At 35.5% G+C, this 26799-nt stretch overlaps 1 protein-coding gene across 2 annotated transcripts in view; it reads right to left on the reverse strand.

The window, feature by feature from the left end:
* Nucleotides 1-1551: 1551 nt before the first annotated feature.
* The window catches only part of C9orf72 (C9orf72-SMCR8 complex subunit), a 27401-nt gene continuing 2153 nt past the window's right edge, over nucleotides 1552-26799 (reverse strand). The window contains exons 2-11 of one of the 2 annotated variants that reach the window (XM_004387748.2): nucleotides 22763-23250; nucleotides 21576-21635; nucleotides 18391-18486; nucleotides 17072-17136; nucleotides 15751-15823; nucleotides 13451-13567; nucleotides 11146-11381; nucleotides 8337-8394; nucleotides 6993-7102; nucleotides 5444-6888 (exon numbers count right to left, since the gene is read on the reverse strand). In XM_004387748.2, coding sequence (XP_004387805.1) covers nucleotides 6702-6888; nucleotides 6993-7102; nucleotides 8337-8394; nucleotides 11146-11381; nucleotides 13451-13567; nucleotides 15751-15823; nucleotides 17072-17136; nucleotides 18391-18486; nucleotides 21576-21635; nucleotides 22763-23206 — 1446 coding nt within the window. In that variant the 5' untranslated portion in view covers nucleotides 23207-23250 and the 3' untranslated portion in view covers nucleotides 5444-6701. Of the gene's footprint in view, nucleotides 6889-6992; nucleotides 7103-8336; nucleotides 8395-11145; nucleotides 11382-13450; nucleotides 13568-15750; nucleotides 15824-17071; nucleotides 17137-18390; nucleotides 18487-21575; nucleotides 21636-22762; nucleotides 23251-26799 lie in introns of both variants that reach the window. The other variant, XM_023741854.1, reaches the window with a different exon arrangement.

The following is a 26799-nucleotide window of genomic DNA, read 5'->3' on the forward strand; positions in this document are numbered from 1 at the left end:
ATATTCATCCAAGAAACACTGCAGCCAACTGGAACTGCCACAGTCGAGCAGCAATTGTGGAGGCACAAGGCCCCTGCCTCACTAGGTCAAACAGCCTGCAATGACTCATCGATCTAACTTGCAAATATTTTATTTCACAACAATTATAAAAAATAACTCTTCAGGACATAGATTCTCATATTTTGGGGGATCAGAAGCTCCTTTGAGAATCTGATGGAGGCCATGGATCCACCACTTAGAAAAATGTATATACATGCAAATTTTGCTTAAAATTTCAGTAGTATCATTGGGATAGCATCCAAGAACTGTCAGAGGTCCACAAGTCCCCTTGCTTCAGAATTTGAGGAAACTTTAAACTGGATGTCAATGGTATGTAATATTCATTCTTTCAGTACTTACTGCTTCATGGCAGGCACTATCCTGGAAGCTGGGGACAAAATGATGTATAAGAGAAGGACCCAGCCTTGTGGGAGCTCATGGTATAATGGGAGACACAAATAAACTCATAATAGTAATGCATAATAATGAGTTAGCTGCAATGCTATAAGCACAGATACTGAAGAGAGCCCTAAGTATTCAGTCTAACACTTACTTAATAAACATTATATGCCAGGCAATTAGGCATAGGCTGGTGTACGGCATGGTCTCTGCCCTCATGAAGCTTAAAGTCTGGAATGCTCTAAATCCAAAGTTGGGGTAGGGGTCTAGAACAGGACACCTACTTAAGGTGAATCCTGATTAACAAGTTCATCCAGGTGAAGGGGGTGAGCATAGTCCAGGCAGCAGGGGCAGCCATGTGCAAAGGCCCAGTGATGAGAGAGCGAGGTGAGTTGGAGGGACTAAAATAGTTCACTAGCTCCCCACCTGAGGGGATGAGTGGGAAGACAAAAGGATGGAGAGATTTGCTGGGATCAAATCCCTGAAGCCTTGTGTTTCACCACGGATTGTAGGCTTTTTCTTGAGACAAGTTGTCACCGAGCGTTTTTAAAGCAAGGGAGAGAGGAGATCTAAGTTTCATATTAGATCTCTCTGCCTCCTATGTGGAAATGAATTGAGCAGGCGGTAGAAGGGTAGGTAATGAGTGAAATCGTGGAGACCAGAAGGTAAGAAGCTGCTGGATTAATCTGGATGAGAGATGATAAGGATCCTAATAGTGGCAATGGAAATGAACTGAAGTTAGCAGATTTGAAACAGGGTAAGACCTCTGGATAGCACCTCACTTGCACTCTTTCCTGTGATGATGATGATGGTAACAACAGCAACGACTAAATTTTATCATGTACTTACTCTGTGCCAGTTACCCTTCCAAGCATTCTGCATGTTAACCCATTTAATCTTTAAACAATCCTATGGCGTAGGTTCTATTCTTATTTCTGTTGAATAGATGACGATACTGAGGCAGCACAGGGAGATTAAATATCTTGTCCAAGGTCACACAGCTGGGAAGTATAAAAACAGGGATTTGAACCCTGGTGGTGCAGTGGTTAAGTGATATGGCTGCTAACCAAAAGGTTGGCAGTTGGAATCCACCAGCCGCTCCTTAAAAACCCAATGGAGCAGTTCTACTCTGCCCTATAGGGTCACTATGGGTCAGAATCGATGGCAACAGCTTTGGGTTTTTTTTTTGGTTTATTCTGGCCCCAGGACCCATGCTCGTAACTACTCTACTATATGCCTGCAATGACAAGCAGAAATATGGTCCTTCTCCATAAAATTCATCACAAGCATTAAAGCTGACTTTTTCCATTTGTTCTGAACATCCTGGACAATCACAATAAAAAGATTTCCACATCACTCACATCTTCAGAAGCATCTTAGGAGAGGTACATGAAGCAAAATGCTGGGTGTAAGTGTTTTTGCAGATCCAGGATCCAAAGAACAGAAAAGCAGAAAAAACAAACAAACAATGAATGTTGTTTTGCTTTAGCCATAAGGGAGTTTTAAAACTTGACAAACCCATTCAGCTTTCAAAGCATTCCACATTTCTCACCCACAAGCAAATGCCAGAAGGTGCCAGTTTGAGCCAACTCTAAGCTCAGGAATGAGTTTCTAAATACTGGATCAGATTTCTTGAATGTCCACGCTCCACAGATGGATACTTACCATTGTCCTAATTAGTCTGATGAAAACTGCTTAGCAATTCATCAAGCAGTTAATTTAAAAAGAACATTTCAGCAAGAGACTAAATAGTGAGGCACAAATGCAGAAACAGAAAATGATAGGGTGTTACTACTTCAAAAAGATTGAAAATCACTGCCTAAGGTCTTTGAAATTTTAGAGCTAGGTTGTGCATAGGCTCAATTTTAATGAAGGACTTTCAGAAAGAAAAAAAAAAGTTTCTGATTACAAAGAAAGCATTTATCCCAATTTGCAAGGAATGAATCTTCTCTTTGGAAAAGACACAGAAAAGAATGTTTCATATTATATTCATTAAACTAATATTTACTGGAAGCATGCCCTGTGCCCAGCATACTGGCATGCAAAAAATGAAACACATGGATCCTCCCCTCTAAACTAAAGGGGAAGACAGACAACCAAAGGAATAACGCAATAAAGGCAACAAAAGAAATACATACTACACAGACTGGTGGAAAGAGATGAATATTTTGTCTCAAGGATTCTGGACTTGATGGAAAGTCATTTAAAGCAGAAGTGATAATCAGATTTTAAAGGATCATACTGTTATTAATGTGAAGAATGGACTGTAGTGGGGAGAGACATCAAAGCAGGATTAGTTTCACTCTTTAGAAAAATCATTCCACAACACTCTGCTATCTCTCTTCCTGCTCCCTGAACTCATTCTTGCTTGTCCTCCAAACACACACACACAATTTGGAAATTACCTAATCTTTTAAAAGTGCTATTTAGTTTCCAAATATTTAAAGTTTTTCCAGATATCTGTTATTGGTTTCTAATTTAACTCCATTGTGATCAGAGAACATGTTTTGTATGGCTTGAATCCTTTTAAATTTATTGTGACTTGTTTTATGACTCAGAATATGGTCCATCTTGTTGTTCCATGTCTCCAAGAAAGAATGTATAATCTTCTGTTGTTGAGTACTCTATAAAATGTCAACTACATCAAGTTGGTTGATAGTGTTGTTCAAGTCTTCTATATCCTTACTGATTTTCTGTTTTCTTGTTCTAGCAAACATTGTTGAGAAGAAATATTTAAATCTGACAATTATTATGGATGTCTTTCTTCTTACAGTTCTCTCAGTTTTTGCTTCATGTATTGTTGGTGGTTTGAATCCACTTAAGAGGTGCCTTGAAAGAAAGGCCTGGCAATTTATTTCTGAAAGATCACAGCCACTGAAAATCCTATGCAGTAGAGTTCTACTCTGAAACACACGGGATCATCACTGACTAGATGGCAACTGGTTTGGTTTAGATTTTTGGTGTTTATGTCATATGTAGAAGTAAAATATGTGACCACAACCGCACAAAGGTGAAAAGGGAGAAATGAAAGTATACTACTCTTTCTTATACTACACATCAAATGGTATATCACTTAAAGACAGACTGATAAGATGTATATTATAACCCTAACCAAAGAAAAGAAAAATCACTTGCACCACCCAGGGAGTCTCATTACACCCCTAAAGCAGTCATGAAAATAACAAAGTTACAGCTAACAAGCCAACAAAGGAAATAAAGCAGAACTATAAAAAAATACTCAAGTAATGCAAAAGAAGGCAGAAAAAGAAGAAAAAAAGGAACAAAGAACAATGGAACATATAGAAAACAAACGGCAAGATGAGAGATTTAACCTAACTGTATCAATAATCACATTAAATCTTAATGCTATTAAATGTTAATGCCACCCCCAATTAAAAGGTAGAGACTGGCAGACTGGACAAAAAAAGCAGGCATTAAGTACCTGTCAGGTACTGAGACAAACCCCTTAAATTTTTTAAAAGATCATGTGAGGTAGTTATTATCATCCCTCTGCTCATTTTAAATATTTAAAAAATGAGCTTCAGGGAGTTTAAGTAACTTCCCCAGGCAGCATAACAAGGATTCACACTTGGGCACTGTAGAATGTTAGTAGGCCCTCAATACTTACATTTCCCTTCTTTCAGTTAATAACACGAGTACTACTATACGGAGGCACGGTGCTAGGTGCTGGGCTGCATGGCAGCCAGTGAAACTGCCTGGCTTGAAACCCAACTTTACTACTCAACAGCTGTATGACCTTAGGCAACATACTTTACTTCTTTAAGCTTTAGTTTCCTCATCCAGATAATGAAAAAAATACCTGCTTTATAGTGTATTGTGATGATTGAGAATGTCCAGTGGGTGGTGTGTGTTAACTGAGGTGGTTAACTATTTTATAACTTTAAGCTATACGCTGCAGATCTAGGAAAAATATTACTTTGTACAACTGTACACCCAAACCAAAATAGTGTGCTAGATAAGATTTCACTATCTTTCTGTTTAACCCCAGCATTATAAAAATATATGAAAGAAGTAACTGTCTTATATTTACTTTATAGCATTATATGATGTTTTGCTTTCATCTTTGAGACTCTCAGTAATATAATGAATCAATCTTCTTTTAAAGAATTACTTCAACAGTTAGACTCACAAATGACACTTTTTTCCTGGAGTGAAAAACGTAAATTTTATTTCTTGTTTTATAAAGTGTTTACATTCTTTACACTTTTACTCTGAACACCTGTACTGGATACATGGAATGAATAACTTCAATTTGGGTCATGTTAATATTATTATAACAGGAATTTTTTAAAAAAGAATTTAGCTAAGTATGATTTTCCATTTGAAATATTCATACTTTAAAAAAATTAAAATGCAACCCTAGAAGTTAAGCAGAAAGTTTTTTTTCCCCTAAACACAAGATTCCACTATTATAGAAAATTTCTAAATATATTTTCTTTCAAAAGACAAAATTAAGAAAAGAAATGGTTTAGATACAAGACAGAAGCTAATCATCTTCTAATATCACGGTATTGCTTTTCCCGAATAAATAACTCGAAGAGACAGAATTTCTAAGACATTTTATTCAAAATTCTCCATCTAGGAGAAAAGATACATAACAATGTTTACACATGCTCTAATAACTTATTTCACTGTACAACTTGCATTCTGTGTGACAGTAGAATAAAACCAGCAAAATAAAATAATCAGTCAGTATTTAAATAAGAAATCTATTCTGTAAAAAGCACTAACTATAGGACAGTATAAGGTGCTATTATTAACTTTTTCATGACTGAGCAAATACTGAAATCAGTCATCTAGTTCAGTGTAAGTCTAAAACCCAAGATGCCTGTACCTTTCTTATTCACGATGTGAAAGGCTATTATGACTTTTCAGAACAGAATGTGTTCTTTTTGGTTACATTTGGCGGATGTAGGCATGGGGGTGTCTATCACTTTTATCCGTTTCTTAGAAACATTTTTTCCCTTTTGCGTTACTTCCACAGTTTTAAATAAAAATATCTGTGTTTGTGTACAATATGTCAACTCTGTTCTAGCACAAAAATATGTTAGTTATTTTATAGCTAGCAAAATGGTCCAAACACATTAAGGAAATAAAAGAAACAGACCACTTAGTTCTGCCAAAGTAGCACCTCGTAAAGTAGCACTTTAGTAAAGTTCCTCCAGCTATTCCTCATATGATGCAGGCAAACACACATGGCAACAAGTTAAAAAATACGGGCAGAAACTGTTCTCTTTTCCTGAAAAAAGATCTTACTAGCTAGTATCTTCTCTACTGCATTTTACAATCTCCAAGTTACAATGATTGCCAAAATCAGGTACAAGGCAAGAATGTGCAAGAGGAAAACAAGATGAAAATGACTGACTACTGAAATCTAAACTTCTTCCAAGTAATCATATTTTCCAAGGAAAAAAAGGCACAGGAGGTGCACAGTTCAGTTTGGCTCAAAACTACTAAAAATTAATTTTAAAAGTGGCAACAACTCCTAAAACATAAAATCCAATTACCTATATTTTCTTGGACAGCGCTCAGCTATACAGGATAATTAACACCCATAACAATAAAACAAACAAAATAACCTGACTGTGGTTCACCACAATCAGGGACTATACACAGCGCCCGACATTTCTAAACAGACTGAATCCTAGAGACCAAGTCTACAAAACAGGGTCTAATCATTACTTTCAATTAAACATCTGCTTGATCAATATCTTCTTTCTAAAGCTTAACCTATGTTCAAGATGACTTCCTTTCTGTGGAACGGTAAATGATTCATATGCACTCATTTTCAGTTGACTGCAAAAGTATTACAGCAAAAATCACACACCAAGGAACACTAAAAGATGGAAAGTCAACTAGTATTCTATCTAGTTAAAGCTAACCCAGATTTCACTTTGATATATGTAAACCATGAATCATAAGTTTCAGAAAAACAGCAGTTGTGGTCAAGTTTATATCCTATTACCATTTTATCTTTAAAAGATAGCAGTAATTTTTATTATAATTGTAAACATAAGTCTGTATCCCAAGAGAGTTCACCCAGGAAAAGAGGCATCCATTCTCACGATGCAGCTGACACTCCCTTACAGATTTCTCTGACAACTGTAGTGTAAGTAACCTTTAACTGCAATTGCTGAGTAGGACTCTGGGGGCATGACCAGAGGGAATGACATTCCCCACGCCACTGAGCTACTTTAACAGCGATCATGATTGTGATGAAACATAATTAACAAGCTACACATTCAAAAAGTCATCAGAACATCCCTTTCTTGTACACTAGTGTAGAAAGGTCTCCCAAAGATAAATGAGTGTAGGCCTGGTTTAATTTTTTCAGCTAGAGCCATTATTATGTTAAGATCGCCCTCTGCTGTTAAATCAAGGTCTATCTTCAGGTTCCGAAGAGATTTAAAGGGCTTTTTCCCCTTCTGCCTACAAAAAAAAATAAAAAAAAAATTTAATATAGAAGATGTCCAAAGGGAACAAAACAAAACACAATATACCAGGTTTTTCTTCTGTAAAGGAATTTTACTTACGTATCATCTTCTATATATTTTATTAATGTCAACGCTTTTCTGTGAAGGATGAGTAGAAACTGTGCAAGGAAAGTACTCCTGAGAGATAAACCGGGTTTTAAATGGAAGACCTGCAGGAAAGGGAATCATTTGTGTAAATAACTTTCTCCCATTCTGATTATACAGCATGTTTCCATCACAGTGGTGTCTGGCAGATACTGTACTTTAGAGCGCTCCTCCTCAATCATTTCCACCAGTGCCCCCTAACAAACAGGAGTGTGATGGAAGCCGTGGGTCTGGAAGCAATCTGACAGTGTATTCAAATTTTGCATTCTACCTCAAAATAAATCCACGTTTATTTTAATATTAAAAATCGTGATATAAGCTACTTCCAGTTGTGTTACCTGACATTTTCTGCCCACATCTTCAAATAAAATCGAAGCTCGCAGAAGTTGAGCCATGTTTATACTATGGTTTTGAGACACACATATCCTGACACTGTTGGGGGTGCACGTGTAGGGAGAGAAGGGGGTGAAGGGGTTTTATTTCAGCTTGAAAAGCATGGAATTACAGCACAACGAATTATCTTTAAACTCTGCAATATGTCACAGACCATACTGACCTGGATCCAAAATTTCTAGTTAACATAAGGATTTCATTACTTCAAAGTTACATCAATAACAGTTTCCTGGCCTGATCCCCAGAACAGGATTATGACAAGGCTCTGTTCTATTGAGAAATAAGTCCCATGTTATCTATAATTTTCTTCAAATGCACAATTAAGTAGATTTTTCAAAAGAATGAGACAATAAAGATGGTATTCTTTAAAGAGAAGTGATACTAACTTTTATAAGACATTTTTGTTCAATTAAGGCAAATAAACAACCAAAAACCAAAAAACCAAACCAGCTGCTGTTGAGTCTATTTTGACTCATAGTGACCCTATAGGACAGAGTAACTGCCCCATAGGGTTTCCAAGGCTGTAATCTTTACGGAAGCAGACGGCCACATCTTTCTCCCACGGAGTAGCTGGTGGGTTCAAACTGCCCATCTTTCAGTTAGCTTAACCACTGTGCCACCGGGGCTCCTATAAATAAATATTCCCCCCCAAAACAAAAAACAAACAAACAAAAAAACCCTTTCTTTAGTCATAGGTTAGTGCTTGAAATGAAAATATTTCTTAGTTGAACTGGGGAAATGTTGTATCTTAAGTGTTAATATACAGGCCACTCCATCAAAAGAAAGATCATTTACATACTTCAGAAAGAGCAGAGACAATTCTATAATGCTACACGCAGTACAGGCACCATAGGATATAAAACATGTCACATCATTCATTCTGACAATCTCAGGTTCAACATTTACCTGATCTAGGAAGGCTTTTACTAGAGTGTCTCTATGTAAAACATCTTGAAAAATGTTCCTATGAAGAAAAACAAAGTCAAAAGGTTGAAACGGCTACACAATGCTACTTTCTACACTTCCTCACCCCAGCCAATAAATTCAATTCTTAGAATTGGGACATTATATAAACATATTTGTATAAATATAAAGATACATATCTGTATGTATGTATTTGAAGAAATAAAACATATATTCATTTTTAACTCCAGAATACATCTGTATACTACTGGAGTCTGTCAGGATGCAATTATTTTTCTAAAGAGTATGAGCGGTTCTCAGGAAAGGTACATATATATACATCTACCTACCTTACTAAAAAATAAATAAATAAAAATCAAGGAAGACAGCCTTAGGCAATTAGTAAGTGTAATTATCAATTCTTGCTATCTTAAAAAATGCTGAAAATAACACAACAAAAATAAACACACCATCACTACAACCAATAAACAAAACAAAATATAAAAGCTTAACTTTATATACAGTAACTTCTAATAAGCAGTTCAGGAAGAAAAAAGGTAAAGGGAGGAATGTTAAGAAACATTAGAATGGGATAAAGGAACACACCCAGATAATTATCTGAAACATCAGGCCCACGGGGTTTTCATCCACAGTCTCACCATCTGGCAAGTGACATGAACCAGCTACCTCAGAAAGTGTTAACTACCCTGGCAATGATCAACGGTGAGAATTCAAGCCATAATTCACACTTCGTATGATGTGCATCTAACATAGGACCTAAGATATAGTAGATGCCAAAACAAATTTAAAAATTGTTCTTTTCCCAGCCCCTTCATTTTCTTCTCTTACTTCTTCACTCTCCTTGCCTGCTACTTTCCTAAAGAATTTACTGGAATGCTAAGTTATCCTCAGGTCACAGGGGTAATAAAACATTTAATAAGGTAAGATTTTAAACTGAAAAGAACTGGAAACAGTAGGGACCATCATATAATGCCAGGAGTGGCAAGGAAAGAGGCTGGGCGTGCGTGTAGAAGCAAATACACAGTACCTCAAATATCCTAGTTTTAGGAGGTGGCTATGCCAAACTATGGAAGAAGGAAACTAAGAAGGGAAAAAAAAATCAGCATTTCACAAAGACTGGCTGTCCTACTGGTGGCTGATGTGGGCCCTGACAGCACTCCTCCGGCCTTGGAGAGAGAATAGACTATCCAAGTCCAGTGTTCTGAATATACCTATCTCACTGAATGAAATGTCTTGGTCATTAAGTGAACTGGATTTTAAAAAGTTGTTAAAAAAAAAAAGAGCATTTCCAGTAACTGAATTTTCATGTATTAGCAATGAGTGAAACTATTTTAAAACGTTATAATGGAAGATAACTAAAGAATAAATGATACTGCTGAAAATGCATTAGGGTAAAATTAATCCATGTACATAAAAGTTAACACACAACCTAGTGGTTGAAAATATTGTTTCTGGGCAATTTTATGTTCTGAAAATTTACTTAGAGGTGGAAACAAAATTTAAAAATTCATGACATTATCATCAAACCAATAAAACAAGAATAGCTGGCTAAAAATGAGTAAGATATGTTAAAAGGATACACACATACCTCCTCTAAAAAGTAAACAAAAATACTAAATGATTGCAAATGCATTTTAAGTTCACTAAATTCTCCATCAAAAGCTCCCAAACAACCAAAAAAGTGGAAGTACAAACTAATTATGACAACTTCCACACATGTACCAAAATTACCAGTATGTGAAAATTTAGGGATCTGGAATTCCAATTTTGACCAAATTATTTGCTAATCCAATTCCCCTAAAACTTTCTAAGATAGCAACAAGGAGCACTGCAGAGCTGAGGAAAGATGGGTCCTATATTCAGTCATATTTCTGTACCCAGAGACACGTGACGCTGGGGATCTCTTGGACATGGTTGTCCTTATTCTACACGTTTGGTCAACACCTTCTGTGTAGCTAATGGTACTCCCCGTGTCTGTTGTCTCAGCTTAAAACCTTTCTCAGAAACACAGGACCGGGTTCCTTGTGCCATTTTACTGCTGCCTTACACACTTAAACCTGGGTTATTATAGTTAACATTTACTGAGCACATTCTCTGTGCCAGGCACTATGTACTTTATTGATTAAAGAGAACCACAATAATATATTACAATTCTTTTTCTGATTTCAGAACATTAAAGTGGTTTTATGATTACAGATATATTATCTTTTTTTTTTTCCTCCCTAATTGGGAAGGTCCACATACAACATTTTATCATGCCTTTTTCTCTGTTTACTTTACTTACCTGACTTTGTGGTAGAAAATGAGTAGCACAACATAAAATACAAAAAGAACACCCTGTTTATTTTGACAATTTTTGCTGTTTTTTGCATTTATATGTTAAGAAAAAAAGTCTTGGAATTACTTTTTTGGTTAAGAAGCCTCTTGAATGACCGTTACACTGACTGTTATACACTTAACTACAAGCAATTTAAGAGCTAGGGCTGCCCTGTTGACTATTATTCCCAGCACCTAGTACAGTGCCTAGGTTCTCAACTTATATTTGTTAAATAAATTCTTAAATATTTATTTTTAAGGGTTGATCTAACCTATCTTAGAAGAAACACAACTATATTAAGAAGAGTGGGCATTTAAGAAAACATGCTTGACCAAGACATGTTTCTTCATACATAATTCTGCTAATATCTCTTTCCCTTCAAACAGTCTAGTTTGTTTGTTTTGCTGTCACTCATACATGATACAGTTTCCTACTACTGCTTAATAACAAGCAAAAGGCAAGAACATTACATACAAATCAGGAGTGAAGCTCTCATCTGTGTAGATGATCGTATCCTGAGCCATGTCTTCCTCTGAAGTGGCTCTCCAGAATGCTGTCAGCTCTGATCTCATGTATCTACGCTGATTATAAATATGTTCGTGACAGGGTGGCATCTGCTTGACAGTATTGACGTCCACATCTATGTGCGTGGTGGGATAGGGAGCGTACATGACTTGCCGGAAGGGTAGCACAAAGCTTCCAGTTGAATCCTGTCATAATGAAAGGAAGAGTTACTTTTTCCTATAGGCCAAAATATACGAAGAATTATTTTTGAATGAGGAAAAAAAAAAAAAAACTGGCTTTGATTTAGCAAATTCGTCTCTAAAAATTTACACTAAGAAATTAATCATGATTGTGTGCAAAGTTTTAGTGAGCAAAGTTTTAGTGACAGGAGTGTTCACGGCAGCACTGGTTTTAATACTAAAACATCAAAAGTAATGTAAGCATCCAACAGAGAAGTGATTAAACAAATAAAAATGGTTTATTATTTAGCTGCTAAAAATGAAGCTGCTGTAGTTTATGTGTTGACACTGAAAGAAAAAGCAGGTTAGATCATGTAGAGTATAATTCAATTTTTTTTTGGGGGGGGGGTATAAAAAAATGAATACAAAGAAGAAAAGACAAGAAAGATGCCCAATATTAAGAGGTTATTCACTTGACTATGAGATTACAAGTGACATTTTTTCTTCTTGATTATTTATATGCTCTTTGTAAATCTGAATATGTATTTTTATAGTAAGAAAATATTTCACTTTTTCCAGGTATAGTTGGTTGGCCAGTCACCATGTAATGAACACCTACTGTGTAGGAAATACTGTGCTATGTGCTACGGATAGAAGACAGAAGGCTATTTCCAATTTTTCACTCTTATAAACAGGGCTGTGATAATTGTCTTTGTAAATAAATTTTCTCCGTATGTAGTTGTTTCCTTGGGATGGATTTTCAGAAGTAGAAACAGTAAGTTAAAGGTTTTATACATTTTTAAGGCTCTTGATATATATGTCAATTTATTTCTTAGAAGGGCATACAATTTATACTTTCATGGAGAACTCTTAACAAATATTTTTTCCATTAAATCAGTTTCAAGGTTTTCTCTATACATGTGGCACAGGTCTATAAAGGCTAAAATTATATAATTAAATGAGATGTTGCTGAAGAAATAAAAACATTAGGCACTTTACTATGCCTTCAAATGGAAGGAGTTCTAATTTTCAGATATGTACAATTTATATTAGGAATGTATTTGCTTCAACTAGTTACTGTATTTAAATACTATTATTCTGAGCTCAGCCTGAATATTATTGAAAATGTAAAAACTGGATGAAATTTTTACTTGTATCAATTTTTCACTTTTTTCCCCTTATTTTGTCATGCTCACATCCTCAAGAAAGCATTCACTAGGAGAGGATCAAATAACCATTAGGAAAGACGCTCCTTCAAGTCATCTTCTTCAGGGCTATAACTGAAACATCAGTAACAGATTCAATAATGCAAACAATTTTCTTCCCTTTAATTATTAAAGATAAGTGCAAATTTACAGTTTATCTGTTTTGATCCTTGAAAAGAGTCAATTAAATTAAAGAAAAATATAATTTTTAATATATATGTAAATATATGTAGATATACATATATTTTTGGTGTTGTTAGATAGCTTTGAGTCAATTCTGACTCATAACAACCCTATGTACAACTGAACAAAACACTGTCTGGCCCTGTACCATATACATATATGTATGTATGTCCTGTACCATATATATATATATATATGTATATATATATATATATATATGTGTGCATCTATATATACGTATACACACGTGTGTACATATATATGAACTGGTCAAATCCTATATACTTTCAAGATAGAGAGCAGCTTAGATTTTTTTTCCAATAAATGAATATGGTACATACATGCACAACGGTTAACACCAAAATTCAAATCTGTTCAGTAAAAAGAAATGTTCCCATTTCAGATGTGTAATTTGATTCAATCATGTATAAAAAGAAAAGAAAAAAAAATCCTGAGGCCAGACACACAGCTATAGGCAACCAAACTAGAACAAAAGAAGGATATTCTGTGGAGTTTCACTGATGCTATTAACTATAAATCCATAAGGTATATACTCTATGCTCAGACCTATGATGTAGGGAAAAGGAAGTCAGCCTTTGGGTATATAAACATAAGATGCATTAAATGCCAATATTTAAAATATATTTTTAGAGTCTCAAGAATGATTTTAAAAAAATTGGTTTCACTTGTGATAAATGTAAACTCTACCTTTAGCAGGCCTTGTACAAAGAGCCCTGACTCATATTTAAATGATGATTCAGTTTCACATAATCTGGAGCATTTTCTCTCTGCTGGAGTCAGAAAAAGGCATAACGTTCTCACTATCTATAAAATAAAAGATTTTAAACATTAAAATATGAAGTAAAAAGGCCATTGCTTATGAAAGAAATTTGAATAGAAATTTCAATTGTTCTTATCAATAAAATACATCCAGAGAAACAAGTATTCCTTAGTCACCTAGTATAGTTCATGGAGTTTAACAGTTGTTGCTTAAAACTGGGATTCTATGGTCAAATACATTTGGGAAATCCTTCGTGAATTTACTGTATGATATCTCAAAACCTTTAGCGTCTGAGTATGTATTGTGACTGTCCAGGAGAAGGACATAATATGCAAACTTTCTCAAACTTATTTGACCATGGAACTCTTACTTCATTGAGAACAATGACCTAATACAATCAATAATTGTATCTCCACCTGGTAGCAAATGTTTTTTAGACAAGCAGACAATTTTGGGCAAGAAAATTAAACGCAGTTAAACTAGGCAGAATTACAGCTTCTGTTTAACAGTAATAGTTTTTACATGTGAAATCCCATTATAATGAATATCAAGAAGTGTTCAAATACTTCAATAAATGAGCATTAATTCTATCAAATTTAAGATAAGCAGTCCATTAGTTAGGGTTTACAAACCTCTGATTCTAAGATTTGACCTATAACTCTATTATGAAATATAAAAGGTCATGTAGCTACACTACAATTTGGACTATATACGGAGAGTTATTAAGTTAAAACAGTAGTTTCCAACCCAGAGCTGCAGCAACCCCTTTCTCAAATTAGAAAGATTATCAGGAAAGCTACTCTGTTGAAAGAGGTAGGGAATGAGAAGAATGTGGAAAACACAGAGCCCCAACCACCAGGCCTCTCTTCCCCTATAAAGCCGACTGAGAAGTCTCTCTGTGGAACTCTAAGGCTTTGGGGAACATAGATGGAAAGCTGCCTTTTGGGGTAACAGATATATATAATAAACAAGATCGCTAATCACTAGATGAAATATAATGATAGAAGTATACTAACATCTCTACATAGTACGTTTCTAAACGGTTATATAAGAAATAGAATTTCGGTAAATCAAAACTCAATGTAAGTGCAGAGGGTTGCTTATATAAAAAAATAAATTATGAATATCTTTGTAAATCAAATAATCACCCCCAACATATTTCCCATGTAAATAAATTTTTTTTCAATTGTTGCTGTTGTTGAGTGCCACTGAGTCAATATTCAACTCATAGTGACCCCATGTGACACAGCGGAACTGCCCTCTAGGGTTTTCTAGGCTGCAATCTCTATAATCTTTCTGGGAGCAGGTAAGGTTTTTCTCTCGAATAGCTGTTGGACAGGTTCAAACCACCAACCTTTCAATTATCAGCTGAGCGCATAACCATTGCGCCACCAAGGGATCCTTTTTAAATGGTTAAGCACTCAGCTGATAACCAAAAGGTTTGTAATTTGAACCCACTCAGCGGCTCCGTGGGGGAAAGACCCGGTGATCTGCTCCCGTAAAGATTACAGCCTAAAAAATCCTATGGGGCAGTTCTGTCACATGTGGTCGTTATGAGTCGAAATCGACCTGACGGCACCTAACAACAACAACGACAAACTGACAGATAACGTGCACTTCCCTCTGACTCTATATGCTAATGGCCAGTGGAGAAAAGCACAAGATCCCTTAGTTTACTGACTAACGTTTGGAACCAAAACTGTTCATTAATTATTAATTCACACAGCACTGAAGGAAGTGGTCACAAATGTTACTGAACACAGTATAAATTCCATCTCCCAAAAAGAGATGGATTTAAGGAGAAAACCAAGATAATGAAGTCAAGAAGACTGATCAAATAACATTTCTTTGGAACTAGTACCAAAGACACATGGTTATCTTCACATTTATTACAGATAACATAAGGAAATAGAAAACAAATATATTTTAAAATACCTAATTTTAATTAATATTTAAAAAAATACTTTAAAATATGTTCAAAACCATTTATATACAACCGAGCCTTGTATTTATGAGTTATCAAAATGAAACTGATAAATAACTTCATACCCAAACAGTTTATTTCAAACTTACTTTTCCCACAGGATGTCACAGCAATTTGGTCAGATTATAGTGCCTCTCTATACTACTAAAACATTTTAATGCTACCTAACCTTTACATTACAATCTATGATATGTTAGCAGTACTAAAAAGTGAGATCATTTGCTGAATTAAAAAATAAATTACCTTATTCACTTTCTCTGCACTACTACCCACGACTACAGAACAGCCACATGTTTGTAGGTGTGAGCTGATGGCACTGGAAGGTGAAAAAAAAGAAAAGATTAAAACTATAGACCACAAAACAATTTCACAAACTAAAAAAAATGAACAAACACAACTGAGTTGCAAATAACTGAGAATAGCTTTACAAGATGAACACCAAGGCTATAAGCACAATGCCATTTTTTATTTGTACTTTACATTTTCCAGAGGCCTTGCATAGAGATTCTCTTACTTGAACCTGAAAACAATCTAGTTAGCAAAACAGTACCATTTTATAGCTGAAGAAACTAAGGTGTAGAGAGGTTAAGCGATTTATTTAAAGTCAAATTGGATTAAAAAAATATATATGGCCATGACTAAGCAGAATGAGGACTAAAGTGCTTCTGATTCAAGTCATTAAGGTTATAGGTTATCACACTTCTGATATTTCACTGTGAGCCTAAAGGAAAAGACTGACGACATAAAAGCGAATACTTTATCCTTTCACTCCTCATTTTTAAAAATAATATTTCATGATAACCCGCAATCACAAAGAAACACTCTAACAGAAGACGAGATAATACATGTAGCACTTAGGATGGGAATTAACATGCAGGCACTCAAAAAATATTGGCTATTGATTATCATTTTCAAGAAATATAAACAGAAAATATTAGCTAATAGCTATAATTAAGTGCTTATTACATGTCAAGTGCTGTTGTAAGTGCTTTATGTGATTTATCTCATTCAATCCTTGTAACAATCCTATGAAGTAGATACTATTATTATTCCCATTTTATAGATGAAGAAATGGAGGCACAGAGAGTTCAGGTAGTTTGCCCAGGGTTACAGGAGTAACCCAAGAAGTCTGGTTTTCCAGCCAACAGTCTTAAGTACTAAGCTCTACTCTAAGATGGAAAGGATCAGTACAAATATGAATAATTTTCTTTTCTAGGCCTAAATAACTTAAGCCCATTCACAGTGGAATTTAATTTGAAAGGGTTCTTAGTTTCAACTTCAATGAGAAGTAAAACAAGAAACCAGAACCAAATAAGGGACCAAGATTTCCTGTTTGGGTACTATGGAAACTCAGCTTCTTTATATATTAAACAGTAGAACATAAAATATGTCGCAGACATGTAATGAATGAAAAATAACACTAAGATAAGCAACAGTTAGAAATGCAATTGCTGTCCTCAGAATAATCTGGGTTATATTTTCTTCCTTACAAATCTTGTCATAGGTGAGCATAAGATTAATATCTGCTTCATCCAGTTTTTATGAGAAGAAACAAAACTCTTACTTGAGAAGGAAGCCTTCATGACAACTGTCACCAATATCATCATCATTGAGTACTGTATCAGCTATCTAAAACACACCAAAAAGACAATTAGTCTGGCTATATCATAATGCTGAAATAACACTTCCAGGTTTTCTGACATCTAGGTCCTGCATAACACATCGTCCTCATTACTGAGCATCAAAAGACCCCGTAAAACAACCTCTGTGTGCATTACTATGTACTTTCAGAAGAACAAACGTGAAAGCTGGTCAGACAGGTCAAGCAATAATTTTTACAACAACAACTTCCTCTTCTTGTCAGAACCAGGAGACAAGGCTTAATGACAAAATTAGAGCACAACAAGAATAACTTCTTAAAGACATCTCTATATACACATAGTGCCTGATTTAAAATGTCCTCAATAAACAATTAAGGGAACTAAATTAGTGAATATAAGCAAACTTACATTAACAGCCACTGATTTGTACACTGCTCTGCTACAAAAAGCACTACATTAAATATTGATTGCTGCTCTAAGGTTTGGAACTCTCCCACTTCTAGGAAATACAAAAGTGGTGAAATGAATTAAATACATTTAATTTTACCCTACTGCTAATCAAAAAAGTTTGTGGCCACAAAATTCAGGATTTTACATGTGCTTTTTGTCAAAGCGGATAATAATTCTTATAATGTATGCCGTTTTTGTCAGGTGTCATCTAGTCGGTTCCAACTCATAGCGACCCTGTGTACAACAGAATGAAACACTGCCTGGTCCTGCACCATCCTCACAATCATTGCCATGTTTGAGCCCACTGTTGCAGCCACTGTGTCATTCCATAGCTTGTTGAGGGTCTTCCTCTTTTTCACTGACCCTCTACTCTACCAAGCATGATATCCTTCTCCAAGGACTGTTCCCTCCTGATAACATGTCCGAAGTATGTGAGATGAAGTCTTGCCATCCTTGCTTCTAAGGAGCATTCTGGCTGTACTTCTTCCAAGACAGATTTGTTTTTTCTTCTGGCTGACCATGGTATATTCAATATTCTTTGCCAACACCGTAATTCTGAAGCATCAATTCTTCTTTGGCCTTCCTTATTAATTGCCCAGCTTTCGCATGCATATGAGGTGATTGAAAATACCATGAGGTAGGTCAGAGCACCTTTGTCTTCAAAGCAACACCTTTGCTTTTTGACCCTTTAAAGAGGTTTCTCGCAGCTGATATGACATAACAAAATGCATACTACTAAAATTAGAATATAATTAATATACAGAATAATAATATAACTAAAGAGAATTGATAAAGGGTACAATTACTTCTATCTAATAATATAAGAACTTACATCTATTTCTTCAGAAACACTGTGTGATTTCATTGATGAAAGCAGTTCCATTACAGGAATTACTTCCCCAGTAAGCATTGGAATAATACTCTGACCCTGCATAATAGAGTAAAATGATGTGAAGAAAATCACACAATATGGGATAAGCTGGGCAATACAATAAAAATGAAAACTCTTTGATGGAAATACTTGGTAACTTGTTCAAACATTGCCCCAAACAAGTTTACTATTTCAAATAATTTCTAAAGAATTTATATGCTATTTAAAGCTTATTTTCATTTTTCTAAGAATAATATTCTTTAGTCAGCACAGAATCACTGATTTATCATTTACCATTACATGCAATAATTAAATCACTGTGCTAAACTTAAAAAGAATCTCCTTTGAAATTTAAGATCTAAAACCCCTTGTTAATTAAAGGTCATCTATGCATTTCATATCAAAAAATGAGGCAAGCCAAGCCTAGAAAACCTTTGAAATCCTTAGCAAATAATTTGGTAGAAAAGCTTGAATCAATACTCAACCTCCACATTCAAATAGGGTACAATCTACCCAAATGTAAATCAACATCATTACTTACATTTAAGAAGCAATAAAACAGAAACGTTTCCTTTAGAGTTCTTTCAAGGTAATACTACATCTCAAAAATGATGTAGTATTACTTACTTACTACATCTCAAAAAAGTAATTTTGAAATTTTCAGTCTGTAGAAATCAAATTTAAGACAACACAGAATAACACAAATGTTATAGTGATCCCTCATTTATTCAATACCCCCAGTTTCTTGATCAACTTGAATATGTAATCCTTTAGAGATGTAGATGAAACTGTCAAATGTATCAATTTTTAGCTAAAAAATATATTTTTTAATCACGTATTGCTTAAGATTAATTTAACAATAGTTTTTTCCTCACTCACATTTCATGAAACAATGTTATCAAAACTCTTCATATGCACCTTCAACATTAGAATCTCTGTCATCACTAGAGCCATTTCCTGGCTAATCCAACTCATTTTTTCAGAGTCCCTTATCATGTCAGTTGCTTGAGAATTTAAATGTGATGCTGTCTCTTGAAATTTTAGCCTAAGCCAGAAGCCCCTCTACATAACATAGAAAATTTTATTATTTTAAATTTATTCTGTAGTATCCTCCACAACACAATCATTTATTGTTTTGCTTTTTAAAATAATCCTTAAAACACTTTACAATTACATCCAACACACGCAACCCAATAAAGACTGTTAAATTTGCTTCCTTGTAAACTGATTTTATCAGATGACAGCGATAAGCATCCAAAACTAGCACTGATTAATTGGGTTTTTTTCTTTTAGTCTAATATGTCATTCCCAAACAGTATTTATTGCTCAATAAAGTTGTAGAACGCACAAATGAGAAATTTGCAAAGACTTTTCAGAAAGGATAATTTTGGAAAAATAAACCTCAAACTCATTGCTGTCGAGTCAATTCCAACTCACAGTGACCTTCCAGGGGAGAGTAGAACTGCCCCATAGGATTTCCAAGGCTGTAAATCTTTATGGACACATCTTTCTCCCACGGAGCAGCTGGTGGGTTTGAACCACCAACCTTTCAGTTAACAGCCGGGCACTTAACCACTGCGCCACCTGGGCTCCTTTTTGGGAAAATACCTTCCCTTATATTTAGACATATATGGTACTTCATAAATGTTATCTCAGCAAATGAATTTCCTCATTGAAGCTCAACAAAAAAATCCTGTAAGGCTGAAAAGTCCTCAAGTTTCTTTTCCTCCTTGGACTTCACTAACTTGAACTTCTCAGCAGGACGATGTGTCCCCTTTAAAAACTCCAGAATAAGTTTGTCCCAAATGTACTTTCCTCCAGACATAGATGGGGTAGGATAACATTTTCAAGAACCCTTAAAAGAAAGGTAACTACAGAAATTAATTAAAAGCGGTCAATTTTATAAGTACAAGTTCCTGGTTTGAAAAAAAAAAATCCCAGTAAAGGCAGAATTTCACTGGGTTCTAAATTTCCATCTTGAGATAATTCTACTATATTACTCCATAACCTCCGGGTACTCCTGGAGGTTGATGAGAGTCAAGTCACCCTTTACCTGGGGACTCTACTTATTGACCACGACAAGTGAAAGCTGGGTATCTCCTAACAAAAGAAAATCTTTTCTTAACAAGACTTCACCCCAGAATTACCTCCACTGGCCTGGAAAGCTATTTACAAAAGTACAAACATATCAATTTTGTAAAGGAGAACATTTTATAGGGTTCTGTATTTTCCTTGCTTATGTCCCTGTACTTTCGTAAGTTTTTGGAAAAGTTATTTTTTAAAGTATCATCTGTTTTACTCATGTTATGAGGAACCAGATAAAAGGCAATCCAAGCATGTTTAGACTAGAGTTTTACAAAAGGGAGTAATGAGGGTGACATGCCAGGGGTAATAGGATTAAAGAACTCTTTCTCCATTGGAGATTTCGTTTCAGGAGAACTTCTCTGTCCTATAGAAAGGGTTTGCATTTTATTTCCACAAGGGAAGCCATGTTCCTACAATCATGCTTCTTCAACCTGGTGCCTGCTCCCCAAGGATATTCAAAGCCATGGGATAAACATGATGTATTTTCCTAGAGAATCAATGGTATTGGAAACTCGGGGGGTAATGGGGATGAGAGCGGAATATCACTGGCAAACTTCAATATTAAAAAGAATAGATATGTCATGGAGTAAAATGTAACTTAAATGAGTTTTAAAGATACAACACCAGACTTCAGAGAAATATTGTGCTTAGAGCTGTGACTGCACTTTCGGACATCTAAGGCTACACCTCCCACCATCTCCTACTGTTACAGCGACTTCCATGGAAATGTTTGAGAAGCAATACCTTAAAGAAAGTGCATATAAAAATTTTGATTTTTCCTATGAATAAGTTATCTAAAACTTTTTTCTGTGCAGAGAAAATACATAGCAAAATATTAATTTGTAGATACAATTAATATTATCCTTTATTTATTTAACTCTTCTAGCCTAAGATATGAAAATTTTTATTCAGGTTTATTCTGCACATCTCCATAAAGGTTCTGTTCATTTTCAGGCTCACTCTGTCCAAGGAATATGTCTTCTTGGGCTTAACAAAAGGCGTCATCAGCCTTTTACAGGCGTATGTAGTGGGAAGAATGTTATCTGATAGATGCATACTACCTGATCTTCCATTCTCTCTGTGCCTTCTAAGACAATCTTCTGAACATTTTCTTGCCTTTCCTGAGCAAGAGAAAGTTTATTTAATAATAATTTCTAAAAATGTTTATTTTTCAAAACTTAAATGGCTGACTTATGTTCTTGTGTATCTAGTTCATGGGAAAAATACTTTCCACTTTAGGGTACAAAAATAAAAAAGGGCAGGAAATTAATCCAACAAATCCACGCTCTCATAGACAATACAAAATAAAATAAAAACATCCTTTATTCTAAAGCCAACACCAGATAATTAAGCAGAGAACACTCAATTAACATCTGTATAGTTACACAAAGGAAAATGACTTGAACTTTTCAAATTAAAAAAGATCATGTTTTATCTGGAGAAGACAGAGCTTCCTGATTTTAAATGATTTTCATACACATATGAGAAATAAGAAAGCAAGCCTGAAAACACGTAAAAAAATAAACAAAAAAAACTATTCTTAGGAAAGATACTGTTTTTCTTTTCTATCTGGTAAAAGTCTTGTAAAGTTAATAATGCTTAAATAGACTTCCAGGTTCGTACCAAACTGGAAAACAGGAAGGAGAATTAAATTTGTTCTTTCAAACTGCCAAAGGTATATGGAAATGTAAATATCACTATATACACTGAACCACAGAATTTAGGGGTAACAATAATTTTCTGTAGCTTAATCTGCAAAATTAAAAAGAAATATTTCTCAGAAATCATTTAGTCCAACTTCCTCACTTTACAGACTTGGGAACCTGGCAAAGAAGCTAAAAGAGCCAAAGGCTACATGTCTAACCGCTTATGAAACAATTGTTTTTAATTGCTTATCCCTACGCCCACAGTATTAAGTAAAAGGGTTGTACAATGCAGAACAGTATATAGCTTTTAGAGTCAAAGGCTCCCAACACAAATCTAAAACTTACTATGTTTCTTAAGTTTTCTAAGCTTTAGCATCTCACTTGTAATGTGGAGCTACCACCCCGTTCCTTGCAAGGTTATTATGAAGATCACAGATACCAGACTAGATCTATCTATATCTAATAAGGCAGACACAAAATACATGATAAGATTTTTTTTTTAAGCTAATTGGATAAAATTTTGAAAAATCAGATACAAATGTATCAGAAGATAAACTTTGAATGGCTAGGTTAGCATGATTTGTAAGTTCAAAAGCACTTACCTTATGCATCCATATCCTTCCTTTCCGAATAATGTGTGTTAATCTATCAACACACACTCTGTGAAGTGGGAGATAGAAGCTAAGTTCCGTCTGTGGGAGTATAATTGACAGTCCATATGTACTCCTATCCCCATTCCAGTTTCCATCGAAGATTAAAGAAACAATAATTACTCCTTTTTCAGACAAGACAAAAAACTTTACATCTATAGCTCCACTCTCTGCATTTCGAAGGATTTCCCCATTTAGGGTGTGGTTAGCAAGAAAAGTTATTTCTCCGTCGCTGAGAAGTACCTGTTCTGTCTTTGGAGCCCAAATGTGCCTTACTCTAGGACCAAGAATATTGTCCCAGTAAGCAAAGGTAGCCGCTAGTAAAGGTGATTCACCACTTAATACAATCTCTGTCTTGGCAACAGCTGGAGATGGTGGCGGACAGAGAGTCGACATCACTGCATCGCAACTGTCACATTATCCAAATGTTCCAGAGATTTCTAAGCAATAACATATAAAACAAGTGATTAGGTTCTGCAATCTTAAAGACAATCATCAAAAACTCAAGTGATTTAGGCTTATGTGTTTTTCTACTCTTCAGTCAAAAAAGATTTGGAAGCATGTCTCCTACCAGGATATAGATACTCAACTAGCAAGACAGGTACACATTAAATGTTTGCATGATATAATTTTATGAGACATAGTAACTTGTCACTTATATTCAATGAAACAGACCAAAAAAACCAAACCCACTGCTGTCAAGTAGATTATGACTCACAGCGACCCTACAGGACAGAGTAGAACTGCCTTATAGGGTTTCCAAGGCTGTGAATGTTTAAAGAAGCAGACTGCCACATCTTTCTTCCACGGAGCAGCTGGTGGGCTCGAACCACAGACCTTTTTTGATTAGCAGTCAAGCACTTCAACCAGTGCGCTATCACACCACACACACACACACACACACGTTGACGTGGAGTCGATTCCGACTCATAGCGACCCTTCAGGACAAGCAGAACTACCCCACAGAGTTTCTAAGGAGCACCTGGTGGATTTGAACTACCAACCTTTGGGTTAGCAGCTAACTACTGCGCCACCAGAGTTTCCACTGCGCTATCAGGACTCCTTAAACAGACAAAAGGCCGCAAAACCACAACAGTATGGAACCATAACAAAAAAAAGCAAATGTTCTGTTTTCTATCCTCAATGAACTCTCTGGGTATCAAGAAACTAAAGTCCAATACTGGTATTTAAAATGACACTGAAACATAAAGACAAAGATAAACATTTATTGTGCAATTCCAGAAAGCAGTAGAGCGTTATAACGGTGCCAAAAAAGCTCTCTTCTAAATGGCTGAAATAAAAAAGCTCCAGTTATTTAGAACATGTGGAGAATGAAAGGTTTGGCTAGGTCCCAGAAACCATTCTGTTCAAACCCTTCTATCTACTGAGAAAACACACACAGAGGAGAGTGAACTGCCCAAGGTCACAGAGCCAGGCTAGAATTCAGGTCTCTTGGTTCCCCTGCTCAACTTGTGTATCTTAAGCTACTCATTATGTCACTCTAAAAGTATACATTCTATGTGATATTAATGCTAAACTAATCATTCCTGCCAAATACTAAAACTGAATACTTGTATTCAAAGTCCAGAAATGAAAAAAAAAAAAAAATTGTGACCGCTTCAGTTAAGGAGTCTAAAATTGTGGAATTACTTGTAACAGCAATGGAGAACAGCTAAAACAGGTAAAGATATGTTATACCTATCTTTGCCTGTATGATTGTTTTAGGAGATATTATTTGCTCTATAAATTTATGTCAGCGTGAGCCATTTTACTTAAAGAATTATATCTACATCCTGTCAAGAGTTCAGAGACTGATGAAAAGCAGTGACTTCTATTTTTAGAGCATCGGATGAGCACTTTTAACATGATATTAATAAGTATGTACAGAAATGGCTGAACACAAAGACAGTTTTTACTTGTGAATCTTTTATTTCAGAAGTTCATTTAGGTAATATTTACTTTCTAATATAATACTTTAATAGCTTTAAGAGATTACATTGGATATTAAGTTGTACAGCATGTTCAAAATATCCATTGTTTTGGATATAACTTACACGGTTTACAACAATACAGAATACAGGAATGTAATCTGAATTGAAAACTGTAATGATGCTACTGCTGTCATCATTAAAAACGGCAAACTGGAGACTAAGAAGATGAATTAAGTAAACACACAGCCATAAAAATTATACTGTAAAAATATTTTTATTTCGTTTTCGTTTTAGATTTAAAAAAGTGAATAATCATAAAGGCAATATTACAACTCGAACACTTCATCATTTCATTGAAAGTAAAAGCATTTCCTAAAACTGAACTGAGTCCTACAATAGAATCTGATTGAATTATGCAAAAACTTTTTACCTCCTTGTGAAAACTGAACTATTATATACTGCTGATCACATCGATTCTCACTCCTCGTATAATTAAAAAGAAAAGGAAGGACACGATCATGCTGAATTTTTTAGCTTTAAATCCTACCAAAAGAAATAATCTGAGAAATGAAACGTCACAGAGAAGTATATTTAGGAGAGTTGTAAAAATGATTTTACTAGAACTTGAAGTCATCTTTGGTGAGGAAAATTCATATATATACAAACGTGGCTGAAAAAAATCAGTTAAAAACCAAAAGTTTTTTATCTACATATCTTATGCAGACATAGGATTGGCTACTCCAGAGAGCTATCAAATATTAGCCATAAGAGTCTTCTGAGCCAAAGCAGGACCCAAGCTGGGAAAGATGGTAGCCTGCCACTCCTGTAAACACAGCACAAGGATCATGAGGGCTTACCCATTATACTTTCTGAAAACAGTCCAACGTACGTAGACAGAAAGATCACATTAATTAGCACCCAGCAAAATTGTAAGCGAGTGGTAGGTCTGAGGCTTGCTTTTTCTTAAATCTCTGCTAAAAATAAGCCATCCCTTCTCTGATCAGTATTTAAAAAGCTGGTTGGTCCACTGTTACTATAAATCTGAATTTTACCATCATGAGACTCAGGTTTACAACATGCTGTTTTTTGGTTTGTTTTCACTCAACCCTAAGAGAAGCAGGGTCCTCTAAACCAGCCCACCTTCCAAACAGGCGCTGCCCAGGCCCAGTTTAACGCTAGTGAACTGTTCGTAGCATCAGACTGTTTGTAGTCTTTCTTTTACGTTGGTGAGACTCAAGAGATGAAGTTCATGCTATGGCTTGCAGGTAACCATCTCTTCCAGGTCCAAGTTTCTCAGATAATAGGCAGGATAACCAACACCTACCACTCCTTAGGATTCTTATATACAGCCCAAGGGCATGCTTGAAAGACAGGAGTCTTCTCCACCGGTTTTTTACTTCTTCTTTCTCTGAAAACAAATTCTGGACTGCCAAGATAGTCAAATAGAGATTTTTAAAATGAAAAAAAAAAAAAAAAAAAAATTCAGCCCCTATATCGCTGTTTCCTAGACCAGGTTAGGACAGGCTCAGTTAGTGCAGTCTGCAGCGTGGTCTATAATTTCTCTCGTGCCCCTACCCCTCAGATGTATAAAGAGCACAATTATCATGAGGCAGTCTCCAACTGATTCAGGGTTTCCCTAGAGTGGCAGGCCACATAACACCATCAAGTATTCTGCCTCCATATTACTTATCTCCCTATATATTTTTGCTTCTGTGATGTTTCCAGACTATGCTAAATGTATTCCAAAGCGAATCCTCTGGACAAAATAAAAGTAATGCCAGACATACCGTGTACCTTTGCTTTGCACCATCGGTGAGGGATGGGAACGGTTTGATTAGGAATTTATCCACTGGCCACAGCCACACGGTTACTCTACTACAGCCTAACAATCTCCACTGGGAAAGGACCATCCCTTTTGGGCTAGTGCGTGACTGTCTTAGTCATCTAGTGCTGCTATAATAGAAATACCACAAGTGGATGACTTTAACAAAGAGAAGTTTATTTCCTCACAGTCAAAGTAGGCTAAAAGTCCAAATTCAGGGTGTCAGCTCCAGGGGA

Source organism: Trichechus manatus, unplaced genomic scaffold (genome assembly GCF_000243295.1).
Source record: "Trichechus manatus latirostris isolate Lorelei unplaced genomic scaffold, TriManLat1.0 scaffold00192, whole genome shotgun sequence".
Taxonomy (NCBI): Eukaryota; Metazoa; Chordata; class Mammalia; order Sirenia; family Trichechidae; genus Trichechus; species Trichechus manatus.